Below are 18128 nucleotides of genomic sequence, written 5' to 3'. Positions count from 1 at the left end.
ACCCTCTTCTGCTTTCTCAACCACGCTCTTTTTATTTCCACACATATCTCTTACCCTTACGTTACTTACTTGATCATACCACCTCACACCACACATTGTCCTCAAACATCTCATTTCTAGCACATCCATCCTCCTGCGCACAACTCTATCCATAGCCCACGCCTCGCAACCATACAACATTGTTGGAACCACTATTCCTTCAAACATACCCATTTTTGCTTTCCAAGATAATGTTCTTGATTTCCACACATTCTTCAAGGCTCCCAGAATTTTCGCCCCCTCCCCCACCCTATGATCCACTTCCGCTTCCATGGTTCCATCTGCTGCCAGATCCACTCCCAGATATCTAAAACACTTTACTTCCTCTAGTTTTTCTCCATTCAAACTTACCTCCCAATTGACTTGTCCCTCAAACCTACTGTACCTAATAACCTTGCTCTTATTCACATTTTCTCTCAGGTTTCTTCTTTCACACACTTTACCTAAATCAGTCACCAGCTTCTGCAGTTTCTCACACGAATCAGCCACCAGCAATGTATCACCAGTGAACAACAACTGACTCACTGCAAAAGCTCTCTCATCCTCAGCAGACTGCATACTTGCCCCTCTTTCCAAAACTCTTGCATTCACCTCCCTAACAACCCAATCAATAAAGAAATTAAACAACCATGGAGACATCACACACCCCTGCCTAAAACCATTCACTGAAAACCAATTACTTTCCTCTCTTCCTACACGTACACATGCCTTACATCCTCGATAAAAACTTTTCATTGCTTCTAACAACTTGCCTCCCACACCATATATTCTTAATACCTTCCACAGAGCATCTCTATCAACTCTATCATATTCCTTCTCCAGATCCATAAATGGTACATACATATCCATTTGCTTTTCTAAGTATTTCTCACATACATTCTTCAAAGCAAATACCTGATCCACATCCTCTACCACTTCTGAAACCACACTGCTCTTCCCCAATCTGATGTTCTGTACATGCCTTCACCCTCTCAATCAATACTCTTCCATATCATTTCCCAGAAATACTCAACAAACTTATACCTCTGTAATTTAAGCACTCACTCTTATCCCCTTTGCCTTTGTACAATGGCACTATGCAAGCATTCTGCCAATCCTGAGGCACCACACCATGAGCCATACATACATTAAATAACCTTACCAACCAGTCAACAATACAGTCACCCTCTTTTTTAATAAATTCCACTGCAATACCATCCCTACCTGCCATCTTGCCGGCTTTCATCTTACGCAAAGCTTTTACTACCTCTTCTCTGTTTACCAAATCATTCTCCCTCACCCTCTCGCTTTGCACACCACCTCGACCAAAACACCCTATATCTGCCACTCTATCATCAAATACATTCAACAAACCTTCAAAATACTCACTCCATCTCTTCACATCACCACTACTTGTTATCACCTCCCCATTAACCCCCTTCACTGATGTTCCCATTTGTTTCCTTGTCTTATGGAGAGAGATGGGTGATTATTGGTGCATATGTACCTGGGCATGAGAAGAAAGATCATGAGAGGCAAGTGTTTTGGGAGCAGCCGAGTGAGTGCGTTAGTAGTTTTGATGCACGAGACTGGGTTATAGTGATGGGTGATTTGAATGTAAAGGTGAGTAATGTGGCAGTTGAGGGAATAATTGGCATACATGAGGTAGTAAAAGCTTTGCGGAAGATGAAAGCCGGCAAGGCAGCAGGTTTGGATGGTATTGCAGTGGAATTTATTAAAAAAGGGGGTGACTGTATTGTTGACTGGTTGGTAAGGTTATTTAATGTATGTATGACTCATGGTGAGGTGCCTGAGGATTGGCGGAATGCTTGCATAGTGCCATTGTACAAAGGCAAAGGGGATAAGAGTGAGTGCTCAAATTACAGAGGTATAAGTTTGTTGAGTATTCCTGGTAAATTATATGGGAGGGTATTGATTGAGAGGGTGAAGGCATGTACAGAGCATCAGATTGGGGAAGAGCAGTGTGGTTTCAGAAGTGGTAGAGGATGTGTGGATCAGGTGTTTGCTTTGAAGAATGTATGTGAGAAATACTTAGAAAAGCAAATGGATTTGTATGTAGCATTTATGGATCTGGAGAAGGCATATGATAGAGTTGATAGAGATGCTCTGTGGAAGGTATTAAGAATATATGGTGTGGGAGGAAAGTTGTTAGAAGCAGTGAAAAGTTTTTATCGAGGATGTAAGGCATGTGTACGTGTAGGAAGAGAGGAAAGTGATTGGTTCTCAGTGAATGTAGGTTTGCGGCAGGGGTGTGTGATGTCTCCATGGTTGTTTAATTTGTTTATGGATGGGGTTGTTAGGGAGGTAAATGCAAGAGTTTTGGAAAGAGGGGCAAGTATGAAGTCTGTTGGGGATGAGAGAGCTTGGGAAGTGAGTCAGTTGTTGTTCGCTGATGATACAGCGCTGGTGGCGGATTCATGTGAGAAACTGCAGAAGCTGGTGACGGAGTTTGGTAAAGTGTGTGGAAGAAGAAAGTTAAGAGTAAATGTCAATAAGAGCAAGGTTATTAGGTACAGTAGGGTTGAGGGTCAAGTCAATTGGGAGGTGAGTTTGAATGGTGAGAGGCTGGAGGAAGTGAAGTGTTTTAGATATCTGGGAGTGGATCTGTCAGCGGATGGAACCATGGAAGCGGAAGTGGATCATAGGGTGGGGGAGGGGGCGAAAATTTTGGGAGCCTTGAAAAATGTGTGGAAGTCGAGAACATTATCCCGGAAAGCAAAAATGGGTATGTTTGAAGGAATAGTAGTTCCAACAATGTTGTATGGTTGCGAGGCGTGGGCTATGGATAGAGTTGTGCGTAGGAGGATGGATGTGCTGGAAATGAGATGTTTGAGGACAATGTGTGGTGTGAGGTGGTTTGATCGAGTAAGTAACGTAAGGGTAAGAGAGATGTGTGGAAATAAAAAGAGCGTGGTTGAGAGAGCAGAAGAGGGTGTTTTGAAGTGGTTTGGGCACATGGAGAGAATGAGTGAGGAAAGATTGACCAAGAGGATATATGTGTCGGAGGTGGAGGGAACGAGGAGAAGAGGGAGACCAAATTGGAGGTGGAAAGATGGAGTGAAAAGGATTTTGTGTGATCGGGGCCTGAACATGCAGGAGGGTGAAAGGAGGGCAAGGAATAGAGTGAATTGGAGCGATGTGGTATACAGGGGTTGACGTGCTGTCAGTGGATTGAATCAAGGCATGTGAAGCGTCTGGGGTAAACCATGGAAAGCTGTGTAGGTATGTATATTTGCGTGTGTGGACGTGTGTATGTACATGTGTATGGGGGGGGTTGGGCCATTTCTTTCGTCTGTTTCCTTGCGCTACCTCGCAAACGCGGGAGACAGCGACAAAGTATAAAAAAAAAAAAAAAAAAAAAAAAAAAAAAAATGAGGTGTTCAGTGTTGTAAATGGAAATTGTGAGGAGCTTGTAGATTTATGTGCTGAAAAAGGACTCGTGATTGGGAATACCTGGTTTAAAAAGAGAGATATACATAAGTATGCATATGTAAGTAGGAGAGATGGCCAGAAAGCGTTATTGGATTATGTGTTAATTGATAGGCGCGCGAAAGAGACTTTTGGATGTTAATGTGCTGAGAGGTGCAACTGGAGGGATGTCTGATCATTATCTTGTGGAAGCGAAGGTGAAGATTTGTAGAGGTTTTCAGAAAAGAAGAGAGAATGTTGGGGTGAAGAGAGTGGTGAGAGTAAGTGAGCTTGGGAAGGAGACTTGTGTGAGGAAGTACCAGGAGAGACTGAGTACAGAATGGAAAAAGGTGAGAACAAAGGAGGTAAGGGGAGTAAGGGAGGAATGGGATGTATTTAAAGAAGCAGTGATGGCTTGCGCAAAAGATGCTTGTGGCATGAGAAGCGTGGGAGGTAGGCAGGTTAGTGAGTGCTGGGATGGAGAAGTAAGATTGTTAGTGAAAGAGAAGAGAGATGCATTTGGACAATTTTTGCAGGGAAATAATGCAATTGAATGGGTGATGTATAAAAGAAAGAGGCAGGAGGTCAAGAGAAAGGTGCAAGAGGTGAAAAAGATGGCAAATGAGAGAGCATCATTAAATTTTAGGGAGAATAAAAAGATGTTTTGGAAGGAGGTAAATAAAGTGTGTAAGAACAAATGGGAACTTCAGTGAAGGGGGCTAATGGGGAGGTGATAAGTAGTGGTGATGTGAGAAGGAGATGGAGTGAGTATTTTGAAGGTTTGTTGAATGTGTTTGATAGAGTGGCAGATATAGGATGTTTTGGTCGAGGTGGTGTGCAAAGTGAGAGGGTTAGGGAAAATGATTTGGTAAACAGAGAAGAGGTAGTAAAAGCTATGCGAAATATGAAAGCCGGCAAGGCAGCGGGTTTGGATGGTATTGCAGTGGAATTTATTAAAAAAGGGGTGACTGTATCGTGGACTGGTTGGTAAGGTTATTTAATGTATGTATGATTCATGGTGAAGTGCCTGAGGACTGGCAGAATGCTTGCATAGTGCCACTGTACAAAGGAAAAGGGGATAAAAGTGAGTGCTCAAATTACAGAGGTATAAGTTTGTTGAGTATTCCTGGGAAAGTATATGGGAGGGTATTGATTGAGAGGGTGAAGGCATGTACAGAGCATCAGATTGGGGAAGAGCAGTGTGGTTTCAGAAGTGGTAGAGGATGTGTGGATCAGGTGTTTGCTTTGAAGAATGTATGTGAGAAATACTTAGAAAAGCAAATGGATTTGTATGTAGCATTTATGGATCTGGAGAAGGCATATGATAGAGTTGATAGAGATGCTCTATGGAAGGTATTAAGAATATATGGTGTGGGAGGCAAGTTGTTAGAAGCAGTGAAAAGTTTTTATCGAGGATATAAGGCATGTGTATGTGTAGGAAGAGAGGAAAGTGATTGGTTCTCAGTGAATGTAGGTTTGTGGCCGGGGTGTGTGATGTATCAATTGTTGTTTAATTTGTTTATGGATGGGGTTGTTAGGGAGGTGAATGCAAGAGTTTTGGAAAGAGGGGCAAGTATGCAGTCTGTTGTGGATGAGAGAGCTTGGGAAGCGAGTCAGTTGTTGTTCGCTGATGATACAGCGCTGGTGGCCGATTCATGCGAGAAACTGCAGAAACTGGTGACTGAGTTTGGTGAAGTGTGTGAAAGAAGAAAGCCAAGAGTAAATGTGAATAAGAGCATGGTTATTAGGTACAGTAGGGTTGAGGGTCAAGTCAATTGGGAGATACGTTTGAATGGAGAAAAACTGGAGGAAGTGAAGTGTTTTAGATATCTGGGAGTGGACTTGACAGCGGATGGAACCATGGAAGCGGAAGTGAATCACTGGGTGGGGGGAGGGGGCGAAAGATCTAGGAGCGTTGAAGAATGTGTGGAAGTCGAGAACATTATCTTGGAAAGCAAAAATGGGTATGTTTGAAGGAATAGTGGTTCCAACAATGTTATATGGTTGCGAGGCGTAGGCTATGGATAGAGTTGTGCGCAGGAGGGTGGATGTGCTGGAAATAAGATGTTTGAGGACAATATGTGGTGTGAGGTGGTTAGATCAAGTAAGTAATAGGGTAAGAGAGGTGTGGTAATAAAAAGAGTGTGGTTGAGTGTGCAGGAGAGTGTTTTGAAATGGTTTGGTCACATGGAGAGAATGAATGAGGAAAGATTGACCAAGGGGATATATGTGTCAGAGGTGGAGGGAACGAGGAGAAGTGGGAGACCAAATTGGAGGTGGAAAGATGGAGTGAAAAAGATTTTAAGTGATCGGGGCCTAAACATGCAGGAGGGTGAAAGGCATGTAAGGAATAGAGTGAACTGGAACAATATGGTATACCGGGTTTGACGTGCTGTCAATGGATGGAACCAGGGCATGTGAAGCGTCTGGGGTAAATCATGGAAAGTTCTGTGCGGCCTGGATGTGGAAAGGGAGCTGTGGTTTTGGTGCATTATTACATGACAGCTAGAGACTGAGTGTGAACGAATGTGGCCTTTGTTGTCTTTTCCTAGCACTACCTCGCACACGAGGGGGAGGGGGATGTTATTGCATGTGTGGTGAGGTGGCGATGGGAATGAATAAAGGCAGACAGTATGAATTATGTCCATGTGTATATATGTATATGTCTGTGTGTGTATACATATATATGTATACGTTGAGATGTATAGGTATGTATATTTGCGTGTGTGGACGTGTATGTATGTACAAGTGTATGTGGGTGGGCTGGGTCATTCTTTCGCCTGTTTCCTTGCGCTACCTTGCTAATGCGGGAGACAGCGACAAAGCAAAATAAATAAATATATAAATACATATAACAATGTAATGGCCCTGATTGGGCCTCAGCTGCCTGTGCCATCTCAGCTTATATAAAAAAAAAAACTTATTTTTTCAAGGAAGATTACCTATCTAGAAATAGATTAGTTAACATCCTGTATCTAAAGCATGCTGGCACAGAAGAGCACTTTACCTTCTACCTAACTACCATACCTTTGTCATCTCCAGGTAGAATTTGTAAAGAATATATCCAGTTGATGATGTCCCTTCTTTCTGTATCATCAACTTCATCTAGGCCATCCAAGAGATCCAGCCCAGAAAGTGCAAAGAACAACACTGTCATCCTGCCCATGATGAGGAGAGAAATAAAAATAGGTACATGATTTTACAGCAGAGAAGTTGAGGTGGAAAAGAGAGAGAGAGAGAGAGAGAGAGAGACTACAATACGATTTTGTCAAAAGGTCAGGCATGTGCATAATGCTAAATGAAGGAAAATATAGGGATAGGAGGAGCAAGTCATTTGAGTTATATATTGTCAAGTGTTTAGCGAGAGAGAGAGAGAGAGAGAGAGAGAATTATCTACCCTATAAAAAGGTTTCATGCCTATTTGAATATGAAATAAGATGTTACTAAGCTTAGATTTACTGCTGTATTTTCAGAGGCTTCTATAGAAGGGCTGGAGCCAACACTTAGGTAAAAGTTTACTGCCAACCACTATTGAAAATAGGACTAGAACAATCTACTCTGCTGACATTGCAATGCTTCCTGATGCCACCATAACAAAGAAGCCAAATGCGATTACATTTGTTATGTGCACAGCATTTATTTGTGGACCATCACATGTTAGTTCCCTTCCTCCTATGTGTAAAACATATAAGTATCCACAGTGCAGTGCATTACTGACAGTAAGGTAAGACAGATGTAAGATACATGATTTACATTAGTCTTTTGGTATACATTAAGTGATGCTGGCTAAAAGATGGATGCTGTTCGACAGCATACATCCACCTGACACTTCGTCAAGATTCTTTAGAGCATTACTCAGGCAATCAATCGATCTGCAAATGGATTAAAGCTTATCTTCTACAAAATGTGAACAAAGCACCATGTGGATGTATGGTGATAGCACTTCACAGCATCTATAAAATGCGAAGGGTATGCACAGCGCAATGTCTGCACAAATGAATTTAGGGATGCCATAGATGTCTCTCCCATTCATGACCTAATATTTGGATTCTGACAAAAGTGGTACCAATGGACCCCTTACAATATGTACAATAGATATTTGGTGCTTTCACCCAATAATCTCCCTCTATTTTGTAACCCTGCCCTCTTTGTAGGAACTTTCCCCTGAGAGAGTAAAAGGAGCAACATGCAAGAAAAAACAACAATCTGAGAACTCTACAAAGAGTAGGGAATCCATTAACACCACCTTTGTCAAAATCTGTCAATAACATACGTTCATAATCTGATAAACTACCAGTTTGTCATATGTTTTGTTGATTATCTCATAATCCTTATCATGCTCTCGACTCTCATTATATTATCAACACTATCCGACCCTGCAGAAAAATATCAAATCAATCTGGCGTTTTTGCTTATTAAAACTGACAGTTGTATGTGTTGTTATTTCCAAAAACTTTCCATATAAACGAAGGATCGATAAATCAAGAAATCAAGTGGATCCTGAAGTAAAAACAACCTTGTCGGCATAATAGTATCTGAACACCTAGTGCCTAGTCGGCAAATCAACCACTGTTAAATTCAACCCACCCACCCAGTCGTTTCACACTCACCTACACAAAGCAATATCTTGTGTACTTTGCAACACCATTGTTTGCTCGAGTTTGTTAAATCATAATGATAAATTTCCTCGTAAACATTTTCCGAGGTCTAAATTACCTATGATCGCATACAAAAATCATACTGGTCACAAGACACGAGCCTCACGTAGAACGACTAACTCAGACCCACCGACTCGTATCAAATGTGACTGCACTGTGCGGAAGAACCTGGAGACATCTTCGAAGGAATTTGATGTGCCTAGTTCGTAGAAACTGATATTCCCCGGCGTCGGACATTCTCCTCTCGAAATTTTGTTTACAAACTGTGAGCAGCCGCTCCCAGCAGTAGTACCACATCCTATGGTTGAGCAAGACCTCAAGAATTCATTTGAACTTGGTAAACAAAGTATCATAATTAATGGTTATACACTAGATTTTTAGAATTATTTGATTAGAATAATGTGTGTTATGAAAGTGGGCTTGATACTTAGAGATTGAAGGTTGACAGAGTTATTTGGTGTGGTAAAACTGATATCCTTCTATTAAAGAAAACGATTGTCTAATCTCCAGTATTATAGGGGTAACACAACAAAATTAATAATTTCGGCTATATCAAATTTTTCTGTATCAGTATTCTTTTCCCCCCGTCCATCTATTAATACATTTCACTTCATATGGTATGAATGAAGGGTATAAAACCTCAGGAATTAATCAAATATGTATTCAACCCAGTTATGATGTATGGTATCCCATAATACTCAAGGAGCTGCGATTCTAAGCACAGTATATTTGTGGTAGGAAGGCTGATGGGAACATATTAAACTATATAGAATGGGGGAAAAAAATCTGAGAGGCAAGGGTACTGGATAAGAACTAAAAGAGAGGCAAGATGTTTGATGACCAATTTAGAGTGGATGAGACTACTTCATCTGCTCTTAGCGCTACGTCTCTAATGCAGGAAATAGCGAAAATGTATGAAAAAAGTACAAACATATATATAACGTACAGCTCTCGCACGATGAAAAAAGATTGTCACCAAAGGTGATAGGCGATACTATATGGAAGAAGTCGTACACCAACCTTGACAATCCATATGACGTAGCGTTCCACATTATAGGAGAAGGCTTGAAAGAGGTCAAAGTAGGTAGTGCACTCATACCGGTTGGCTGTGACAGTATTAAGTAGTAGACCATCACTCGTGGGTGGAAGACGAAGTAGACGGTGTTCATCAGGATTCCCTGGACCGCTCCCAAGAGCTGGAAGTGTCATCATCCCCAGAAGCAACGGAGAGAGAGAGAGAGAGAGAGAGAGAGAGAGAGAGAGAGAGAGAGAGAGAGAGAGAGAGAGAGAGAGAGAGAGAGAGAGAGAGAGAGAGACGCCGGCGGCTGACACATAAGGACCTGAAGAGCAGGACGGTAACAACCGAAAACGCATTCGGTGTCAACAACAAAGGTCTGGGACACCGAGACCCCCACATGTGTGAAGATGCAGTTTTATGTTGTCATGTCGTGGTTGCTAATAACTGTTGTACCAAGTCCCTGTAGATCTTACAATATGTCGAGTAGACATATCTTAGGAGAAGGCAGTGTTAGGCAGCGCAATGTTGTTCATAAAGTTGTCTAAAGTGTACGTGTTAGGTTGACTTTTCTCGTACTAGGCCCCAGTGACAGCATCGCGTTCGTCAGTTTGCATCATGGTCTGTCCGCAGATTCGTGGTTGCGTTGTGTTTTGGTACAAGATTCTTCTACAGAATCATTTGTTTTAGTTAAACCCTTTCATTGCATCATGTTCTTCATTGGATCACGTTCGTCACCGACTGGGAAAACTCCTCTTCGAGAAAAGTCATTTCATTGGATACACAAGGGGTGTGCTGAGTAGTGCGAGCTACTTCTGCATTTGGACTGTCGTGTCACAAGAGGAGTGGGTGCTACCAACTCGAAAGTAGTCAGAGTTTTGCTCTGAAAGGAATTGTCTGCGGTACGCAGTGCCCGGCAGTTTTGCGTGCCGAACTGAGAGAAAATATCCCCTTTTATCATTACAGTAAAACTCAGTGTTGTTATCAAGATGGTATAAGACTTAATCTTGGACTGTCTGCATCAACAACCTCCACATACATCTAGTTTAACGAAGAGAACCTATATAGCTCATATGGTAACAGAGAGCAACGCAAAAAATGCTCGTCTAATGAGCCAGCCATGCTCCTCTAGCTGGGCAATCCGATGATTAATGACAATAAATGGAATCACAAATAAAATCACTGTGGTGTACGAATGGGCAAGATACATGTTCATAAGAGCTACAAACTTACCACGGGTGTAGCTCAGTTCGCTGCTGACGCCAAGTTGACGTTGCTAGGCAACCAGCTAATTTAACCGTTCTATTGAAATTATATTTGGTCGACACTTAAACGAATTAAGTATAACAAACAAAAAACGTCCTTATGATTTCAGTCTGACATGAAATATTTCTGGGTTAAATAATATACTTCGTAAGGTAAACGAATAATGGGGTCACTGCACTATCTGTATTTCAGTGAGGGCAGGAAACTGCAAGGCGACATACGATAAGCTTTGTGTGCTCAGAGAATTCCAGCCTCGCTACAACAACGAAACACACCTACATATGATATTCAGGAAATACAAGAGAACACAGCACAGTGACTACATAAGTACTTAGCTTAGTTTATTGATATGCTCGCCATGTTATGACAGAAAACGGGTGAGGAAACCACCGCCGGACGCCTTTCTCTTAACCTTTTCTCGACTTTACAAACGTTCAGTTAGAGGTGCGCTAGATTAAGCTGATGGAAGTTATTAGAATAATTCTTACTATGCATATATATACAAGACTTTGCATACATATGCAGTTTTTTTGCGACTTGAATCTAAGTACATAAGCACCAAGAACGCGTTCATGATATTAAATGGTCATAGAAACAGCGAGAGAAACTAAAGCCTTAGGACAATTTTGAACGCCTGAAGAAGGCATTTGAAGATATTTTTTTTTCTATATTGGTGGTTATAACTCCACGATGACGGCCTTAATGGCCGTTGCAGTCATTAGGCCTAAACCCCAAATAACCAACCGAGCGAACAACCATGACATCACTGGTATATCGTTCGCTACCGCCGTCTACGACTGGAGAATATATTGCGTAGTGGTAATTAACAACAGTACTGTTCATATCAAGACCGTCTGATAATTATACATTAATCGATATATTTCTCAAAATGTATGTGATCGAGTGACACAGCGAAGAGTCAACTTTATCTAACCAATATAACCAACAGATTTAACGCTTTTACACTCACACGGACGGCTTATTGAGTACGATCTAACCAAGGGGTGTTGGTAGAGGGGTGTGGATATGGGGGGTCGGAATATATATGAAGTCGCTAAGACAATGATGAAAAGCTCATCTCCTAGAATTTAGCGCTTTTGAGTTATTCGGAAGTTAGATCCAACTACTGATATTGGACAGAGTCTCATGAAACTGAATGCAGTTGTAGAGAAGAAAGTTTATCATGCCAAGGCCGACCAGCTTATAAATGATAATGAATTTATGATATTTGACAGCGTAAAACAGCTGATAACATAATGAAGGGAATTTTGTTCAATTAAATCAATATGCTTTTGAAAGCAGAGAAAATTTCGTCAATATAGACGAACGTCATTGTTTTGGGAAGGCAGTGAAAGTGACAAGGCAGGTTTACTGGTATCTGGGGTATATCACCGAAATATTCAAACATTCAGTTATGTTTACAATAATTGGAAGAATACAGTACTTATTATTGTTTATTGTATAGCTCACGGGAGACTACCCTTATCATCCGCTCTCCTTAAATACGCCCCTGCGTGTTCACGTTGGTCAAATAACCGCTGAAGGTTATTATACCTCGAACGAACTATGCTATCGGTGTAGCAACAGCCAAGCAGCATCAGCAGCCGCACTATCACAGCAGCATCCATAGAACAGCAGCAGTTGACGTGAAATATTGGTTTGCCTCGCTAACCATGATTCACGCACGGGCCTGCCCGGATTCGAATCCTGGGCAACGGCGGTCGACCCTCAACCAACCCAGCTGTTCATTCTCCCCTTGGGACTGGTAATTGAATGGATCCTTGGCTTAGGCTGGTGTGTGTGTGTGTGTGTCTGTAAACAAGAGTTAAAGTCATGGTACATTAATAAAAGGGTAAGAGACAGGGCAACACGAGTGTAAAACTCTCTCCCCGTAACACACAAATAGTAATCACGCACAGTAATCACGCTATAAGTGGAGCAGCCACGGTGCGACAGCAGCTGCAGTAGCTCTATTGCAGCAGGAACAGTCACACCCCAGCAGCAGCAGCAGCCATAACCCAGCAGCAGAAGTAGAAGCTACACTTAGGGGTAGGTCACTTTACTGCAGCACTCAGACACAAGGATTGGTCATTTCCTGCAGCAGTCTAACTCAGGGGCAGGTCATATCCTGGAGTAGTCAAGACTCAGGGATAGGTCACATTCCTGCAGCAGCCAGACCCAGGGATAGGTCACATTTCTATGATAGTCAGACCTAGAAATAGGTCACATTCTTGCAGGAGCCAAACCTAAAGATAGGTCACTTCACCACAGCAGTCGTAACAAAAACAGAACAGAACCGCATCACTAGACCAGGAGCATTACTCCCGCAACAGCTGCACTCCAGGAGCACATTAGAAACAGCCTTGCCCGGCAACAACAGCGTGGGGGTTACACTCCACAAGCAGCAGCAGGACCCACACCACAGATGGTATGATATCCCTCACAAAAACCACACTCTTGCTACAACAGCAGCACCTCCGCCTGCGGCGTGCATGCATACCCTAGCAAAATCAAAATCTAGCCACACGTTTCCTATCTCATCTTTGTATATATATATATATATATATATATATATATATATATATATATATATATATATATATATAACCCTAGTACCCACACCCTAACAGTAGGGTCTCCCGGTGTACCCCACAGTACAACAACGGGACCCGAATACTGACGATTGAATACGAGCCACACCACCTCATCACAACATCACATCCCAGCAACTTGAACTTATTCCCAGGTGTAACACATCAGAAATGTGAGCTACACCGTAGCAAAGTAGCAGTAGCTATACGCCAATAATGGTCATCATCCACGTGAAACACCCATGGGGGTCTATAACTCCTGAGGCACACTCAAGATATACGACCTGGCAGGTGATACAACCACATCTACGCCTTAGGACTAGCCTTGTTCTCGCAGGGGTAACACCCTCGCTGGCAGCGAATACACCCTGGCAACATCAGCCACACCCAGGAACCAGAAGGAACACCTTAGCATCAGTCACACCTCCAGTACCAAGAAGAACCACACCTTCGGCACAACCATACCATCAGAACAGCTTCACCTCGGTAGCAGCCACACCTCACCACACCCTAAAGGAAATAATACATTCGGGTTAACCACAGCTCAGCAGAAATTACATCCTTGGTGGCAAACATAGGCCTGGCACTAACCATATTCTGCAACCACATGTTGACAACAGCCACACCCCACCACCAGCAGCAGCCACACTACACCAGTACAGAGACTGGTAGTTAGGCAGCAGTCCCTACAAGAAAGCCCACTACAGCTAAGGCTATCAGCGAGGCTCGAACCACAGTTCAGTACGAGAGCACATAAGTAGCAGCTACACTGTAGCTGTTGGGGGAATACTGTAACAGAAGCTACACCCAAGATGTACACCAGAAGAAGGCACACTCAAGAGCCACAACCTAGCGTCAGCCACACCCCTTTAGAAGCCACACCTCAGTGGACGTTATATCCGAGAGGTAGCCACACCCTAGCATCAACGATATCCCAGTGGACGCCACACCCCAACATCAACGACGTCCCAGTGGGTGTCAGACCCCAACATAAAAAGACATTCCAGTGGACGCCAGACCCCAACATCAGCAACATCCCAGCGGGCGCCTCACCCTAGCATCAGCTACACCCCAGCATCGGCCACACCCCAGCAGCACAACAAATACAGGCAGGGAGGGGAAGCCCTCCCCTGCCTCCCCCTTCCCCCGCTCACCTTGGGCAGCAGGATCGATGGGCTGTGTTATTACTATTCTCGGGGAGTATAGCGGCTGGGGCCAAGGTACCGCTCCCTGCCCAACCGTTCCAGATTCTCCACCACTACCTTAACCCTCCTCCATCCCACCCCACCTCCCTCTCTCTCTCTCTCTCTCTCTCTCTCTCTCTCTCTCTCTCTCTCTCTCTCTCTCTCTCTCTCTACCCTCCATCTCCCATAACCTAATTGGCAGCCCTAATCCAATTTCCCATTTCTTATCCGGCCCTCAGTTAGCATCCCCTTCATCCATTCGTACAAAAGATTAGTCGGGTGGAGGACGGATGAGGCGGGATGGAGAAGGATGGATTTAGGGGTTGGGTGGGTGGGGTGGAGGAGGATGCTCTTGCTCTACCTACCCACCACCGACGACACGCCAAGTGGCTACTGTCGTCTTGCTCGACCCTCCGGCGGTAGCGGCTGTGGTAAGGTGGTGAAACGGCGAGAAACACTGTGGGAACCTGGAGGGCGGCTGGGCGGCCACGCTGCCTACTACCACTACTACTACTAACACTACTGCTGCTACTACTGCTATTACCGCTACTCCTTCTCCACTTGGCGAGGCAAGACGGCCGTCCAGGCGTAACCACAGACACTAGCCACATGCGGGAACCGCCTCTAGAGAATGGGGATCCGTAAGGACGAAAATTGCCCGCACAGTTCAGAAGGGGTAATGTAAATGTTGATTCGAGAATAAGATACGGTTCAAGAAAACGCTCTTATTTTTACCTGATACGGTGGGGCTGGAGTTGCGCTAGGCAGCCCAGCATAACACGTTCCGTTTCCCCAGTTAAACATCATATTTTGAGGTGACGTTCTGTGTTATGTTTCTTTCCTCTGTCATTCCACGTAGACCGAGACAGAAGGACTGGGTACAGATGTGATCCCTTCGTCATTCTCTATTGTATGAGCTGCTGTTGTGTGCGTCCAAAAGTTTTGCCTTGACGATTTCAGTCGGCTCTTGAAGAGCGTTGCTCGTGTCAAGCTAGGGGAAAGAAAAAAAAAAATGTTCAGACCCACGACTGCAGTTCATGCATTCTTGAGAACGTGTCCAATTCCTTGCTGGAGCTGGTCACGTATATAGCAGCTTCTCGGCCACTCACTGTCGTGAGGTGAGGTCATGAGGTGGCGTGTGGCCGGGGTTGGCCATGAAGTATTGCTTGGCACTCCTGTTGAACGACGTTTCTCGGGGGCGAGGGAGTGAACGATGGTTTTCTGGCTCTGGTGTCCTCATGATCCAGTCACAGCCCAGCCGAGCCGGGCCGCCTCCCTCCCCCGATACAACTCATCACCAGAGGCGAGCAAGCCAGCTGCAGGAGAGAGAGAGAGAGAGAGAGAGAGAGAGAGAGAGAGAGAGAGAGAGAGAGAGAGAGGAGTTCCTCTGTGGGTGAGACTTGGTCAGACATCGCCCACGCATTTGGTAATGAAACCCACCTCCATGAAAGAGATGGTGGCTTCGTATAATGGTTCAATTTCAGTAAAAACAAAAATCAAGAATAAATGAGATCGAAAGGGGCGGTAGACTGAAGCCTCGAAATATCCCCAGATAGAAATTCGATCCCAATAATGCAGAATAACGCTCGGAAAATACTTGTATTATATCTTTATTTTCGGTTAGCTGAGGAGGGAGAGTGTTGAGCGACGCGGGTTCGCCCTAGAAAGCTCGCTTCAGCACGGTCGACCACCTCCTGGGGGGCAGACGACATAGCCAGGGTCACAGAATTGTCAAATCATTTCAAGTAAACACATCAACTGCTGACACCACTGCTGCTGGACGTAAAGTAGAGCAAAGCTTCACACGATATTTTATCACTAACAGAAAATTCAGAATTATTTCTGCGGTTAAGGACATACTAAAAAGAAATGTGCATTGTAGATTATCAAAATTAATTCTAGACCGATTTTTTTTTCCTGTGCAATTAGCAGAGACACTACTAAACGTTATTCGTTAGATGGTAAAAAAAAAATGAATACAACAAGCAATACAAAAATGACGGATATGACCTGAAGGGCACAAAAAGAAAACGAAGCGGGGCAAAATCATTATCACTAGGTCTCACAGGATTCGACGTCTGTTAAATGAAAGATATATATATATATATATATATATATATATATATATATATATATATATATATATATATATATATCACATCATTACCCTCTGCTACAGTTTGTCTGTCTCTTCGTGCAAATGAGAGTGTGAGGATCAGTCTTGGATACAAACCAGCACGAGAAGAAAGCCAGAGTACATAGTAGAATGGTTGATGTAGCCTTCGATATGTTGCATTAACGTAACGGGTCGCAGCGACCCACTGCTAGGTGAAGTATGCCCGCCGGCCGGAGGGCGCTGCCTTGGCTCCAAGCAGATCACAACGGCGAGGCTTCCTGGTGCATGACGGTCGCACTCAGAAGGAAAATCAGATGACCGTAAGGTTTGAATAGGAAAACGGACTTTAAGCTTCGCGTCTCGGGTTTCCGATAGAGGTTCCATTAAAACAATACTCAGTAGAACAGACCCTGAATACACTCCATTAACTACGAGAAATGTGACCCACTATTCCCCTCATTCTGGTGAATACTAAGGATATATCATGGACTTACTAGGTCCACCATCCATCGACATATCGACATATATCGCAAGAAAAATGCATATATATATATATATATATATATATATATATATATATATATATATATATATATATATATATATATATATATATATATATAGATAAAAGAAAGGTGACCAGGGAACAGGGAGGGAACACGAGAGGGTTGGGGCTATATTGAAACACGGTTGGCGATGACCGTAGAGTTGTGTGGTACTGGGCGCCCGGGCTTACTGCCTGATATATTCGATCTGTTGTTGTCTGTATGACCTTCCCCATTGTATACGTTAGAGTATCTCTGTATGTACGTATAAATACATGTGTGTGTTTGCTCTTATATGTATGTATGTAAATATGTATGTATTTATGTATGGATGTGTATGTATGTTATGTGTGAATGTATGTTTTGTGTGTATCCATGAGTGTATTGGTATTTTTTTTCTGTGAGTGTGTGTGTGTGTGTGTGTGTGTGTGTCTGTGTGTGTGTGTGTGTGTGTGATTGTTTTCTATTTGTGTCGCCTGGAGGGTTTGTGTGTGTCTATGTGGCGTGTTTCGTCCCGCCCCTCCATCAACCTTACTGGTAGATGCTCGGGAGAGCGACATACCATAACTTAGGCAACTGGACAATGTCAAATTCCCCAGGACCACAACCCTGCCTACGTAACAGATAACGCAGTCATGACGATAAATATTCATGGCTGCTGCCTCATACAGCGGCAAGGATCATGCGGAGGGAGATGTGTTGTGTAGCCAGAAAGGTTAGCCAGAGGCCAGGGTTGGGTGGATCTCATCATAACAAGAAATGTGTTACGTATGGGAACTGGCCAGGGAACTGCTGCCAGATGGAATTCTAGCGATACTAGCATATGAACAATGTTTGTATAAACTATATATATATATATATATATATATATATATATATATATATATATATATATATATATACAGAAACATGCACTCATACTATGCTAACAGAATGTACATCAGGATGGAAATAAGGCACACGTGTATATATATATATATATATATATATATATATATATATATATATATATATATATATATATATATATATACACACACACACACACACGTGTTATATTTTTGTCTGTGTATATTTGTTAGTGTGTGTGTGTGTGTGGTGTGTGTGTGTGTGTGTGTACGTGTGATTGTGTGTGTCCGTATGCCTGTGCTTTTATGGAAGCACGTAATTGAATATTGCTCTTTGCCTCCGTGTCCGCGTCCCTCTGTGAATGCAAATCTTTTCCCTCCTTCTATGAATATTTTTGCTTTCTGAAATATGTGAGTATAGTTCTGTGTATGATTGGCTGCCTGGGGCATTACCATCT

General features: G+C 43.1%; 1 protein-coding gene across 4 annotated transcripts in view; it reads right to left on the bottom strand.

Annotated features, from left to right (window-relative positions):
- betaggt-I (geranylgeranyl transferase type-1 subunit beta) overlaps positions 1-18128 on the bottom strand; it is a 77522-nt gene that overhangs the window by 17659 nt on the left and 41735 nt on the right. The window contains exons 2-4 of one of the 4 annotated variants that reach the window (XM_071690718.1): positions 14897-15152; positions 8236-8403; positions 6475-6605 (exon numbers count right to left, since the gene is read on the bottom strand). In XM_071690718.1, coding sequence (XP_071546819.1) covers positions 6475-6605; positions 8236-8403; positions 14897-14937 — 340 coding nt within the window. In that variant the 5' untranslated portion in view covers positions 14938-15152. The remainder of the gene's footprint in view (positions 1-6474; positions 6606-8235; positions 8404-14896; positions 15153-18128) is intronic. The other 3 variants (XM_071690717.1, XM_071690720.1, XM_071690719.1) reach the window with 3 other exon arrangements.

Source organism: Panulirus ornatus, chromosome 48, assembly GCF_036320965.1.
Source record: "Panulirus ornatus isolate Po-2019 chromosome 48, ASM3632096v1, whole genome shotgun sequence".
NCBI lineage: Eukaryota > Metazoa > Arthropoda > Malacostraca > Decapoda > Palinuridae > Panulirus > Panulirus ornatus.
The sequence above is the reverse complement of the archived record's forward strand: the minus strand, read 5'-3'. Positions and strand labels throughout refer to the sequence as shown.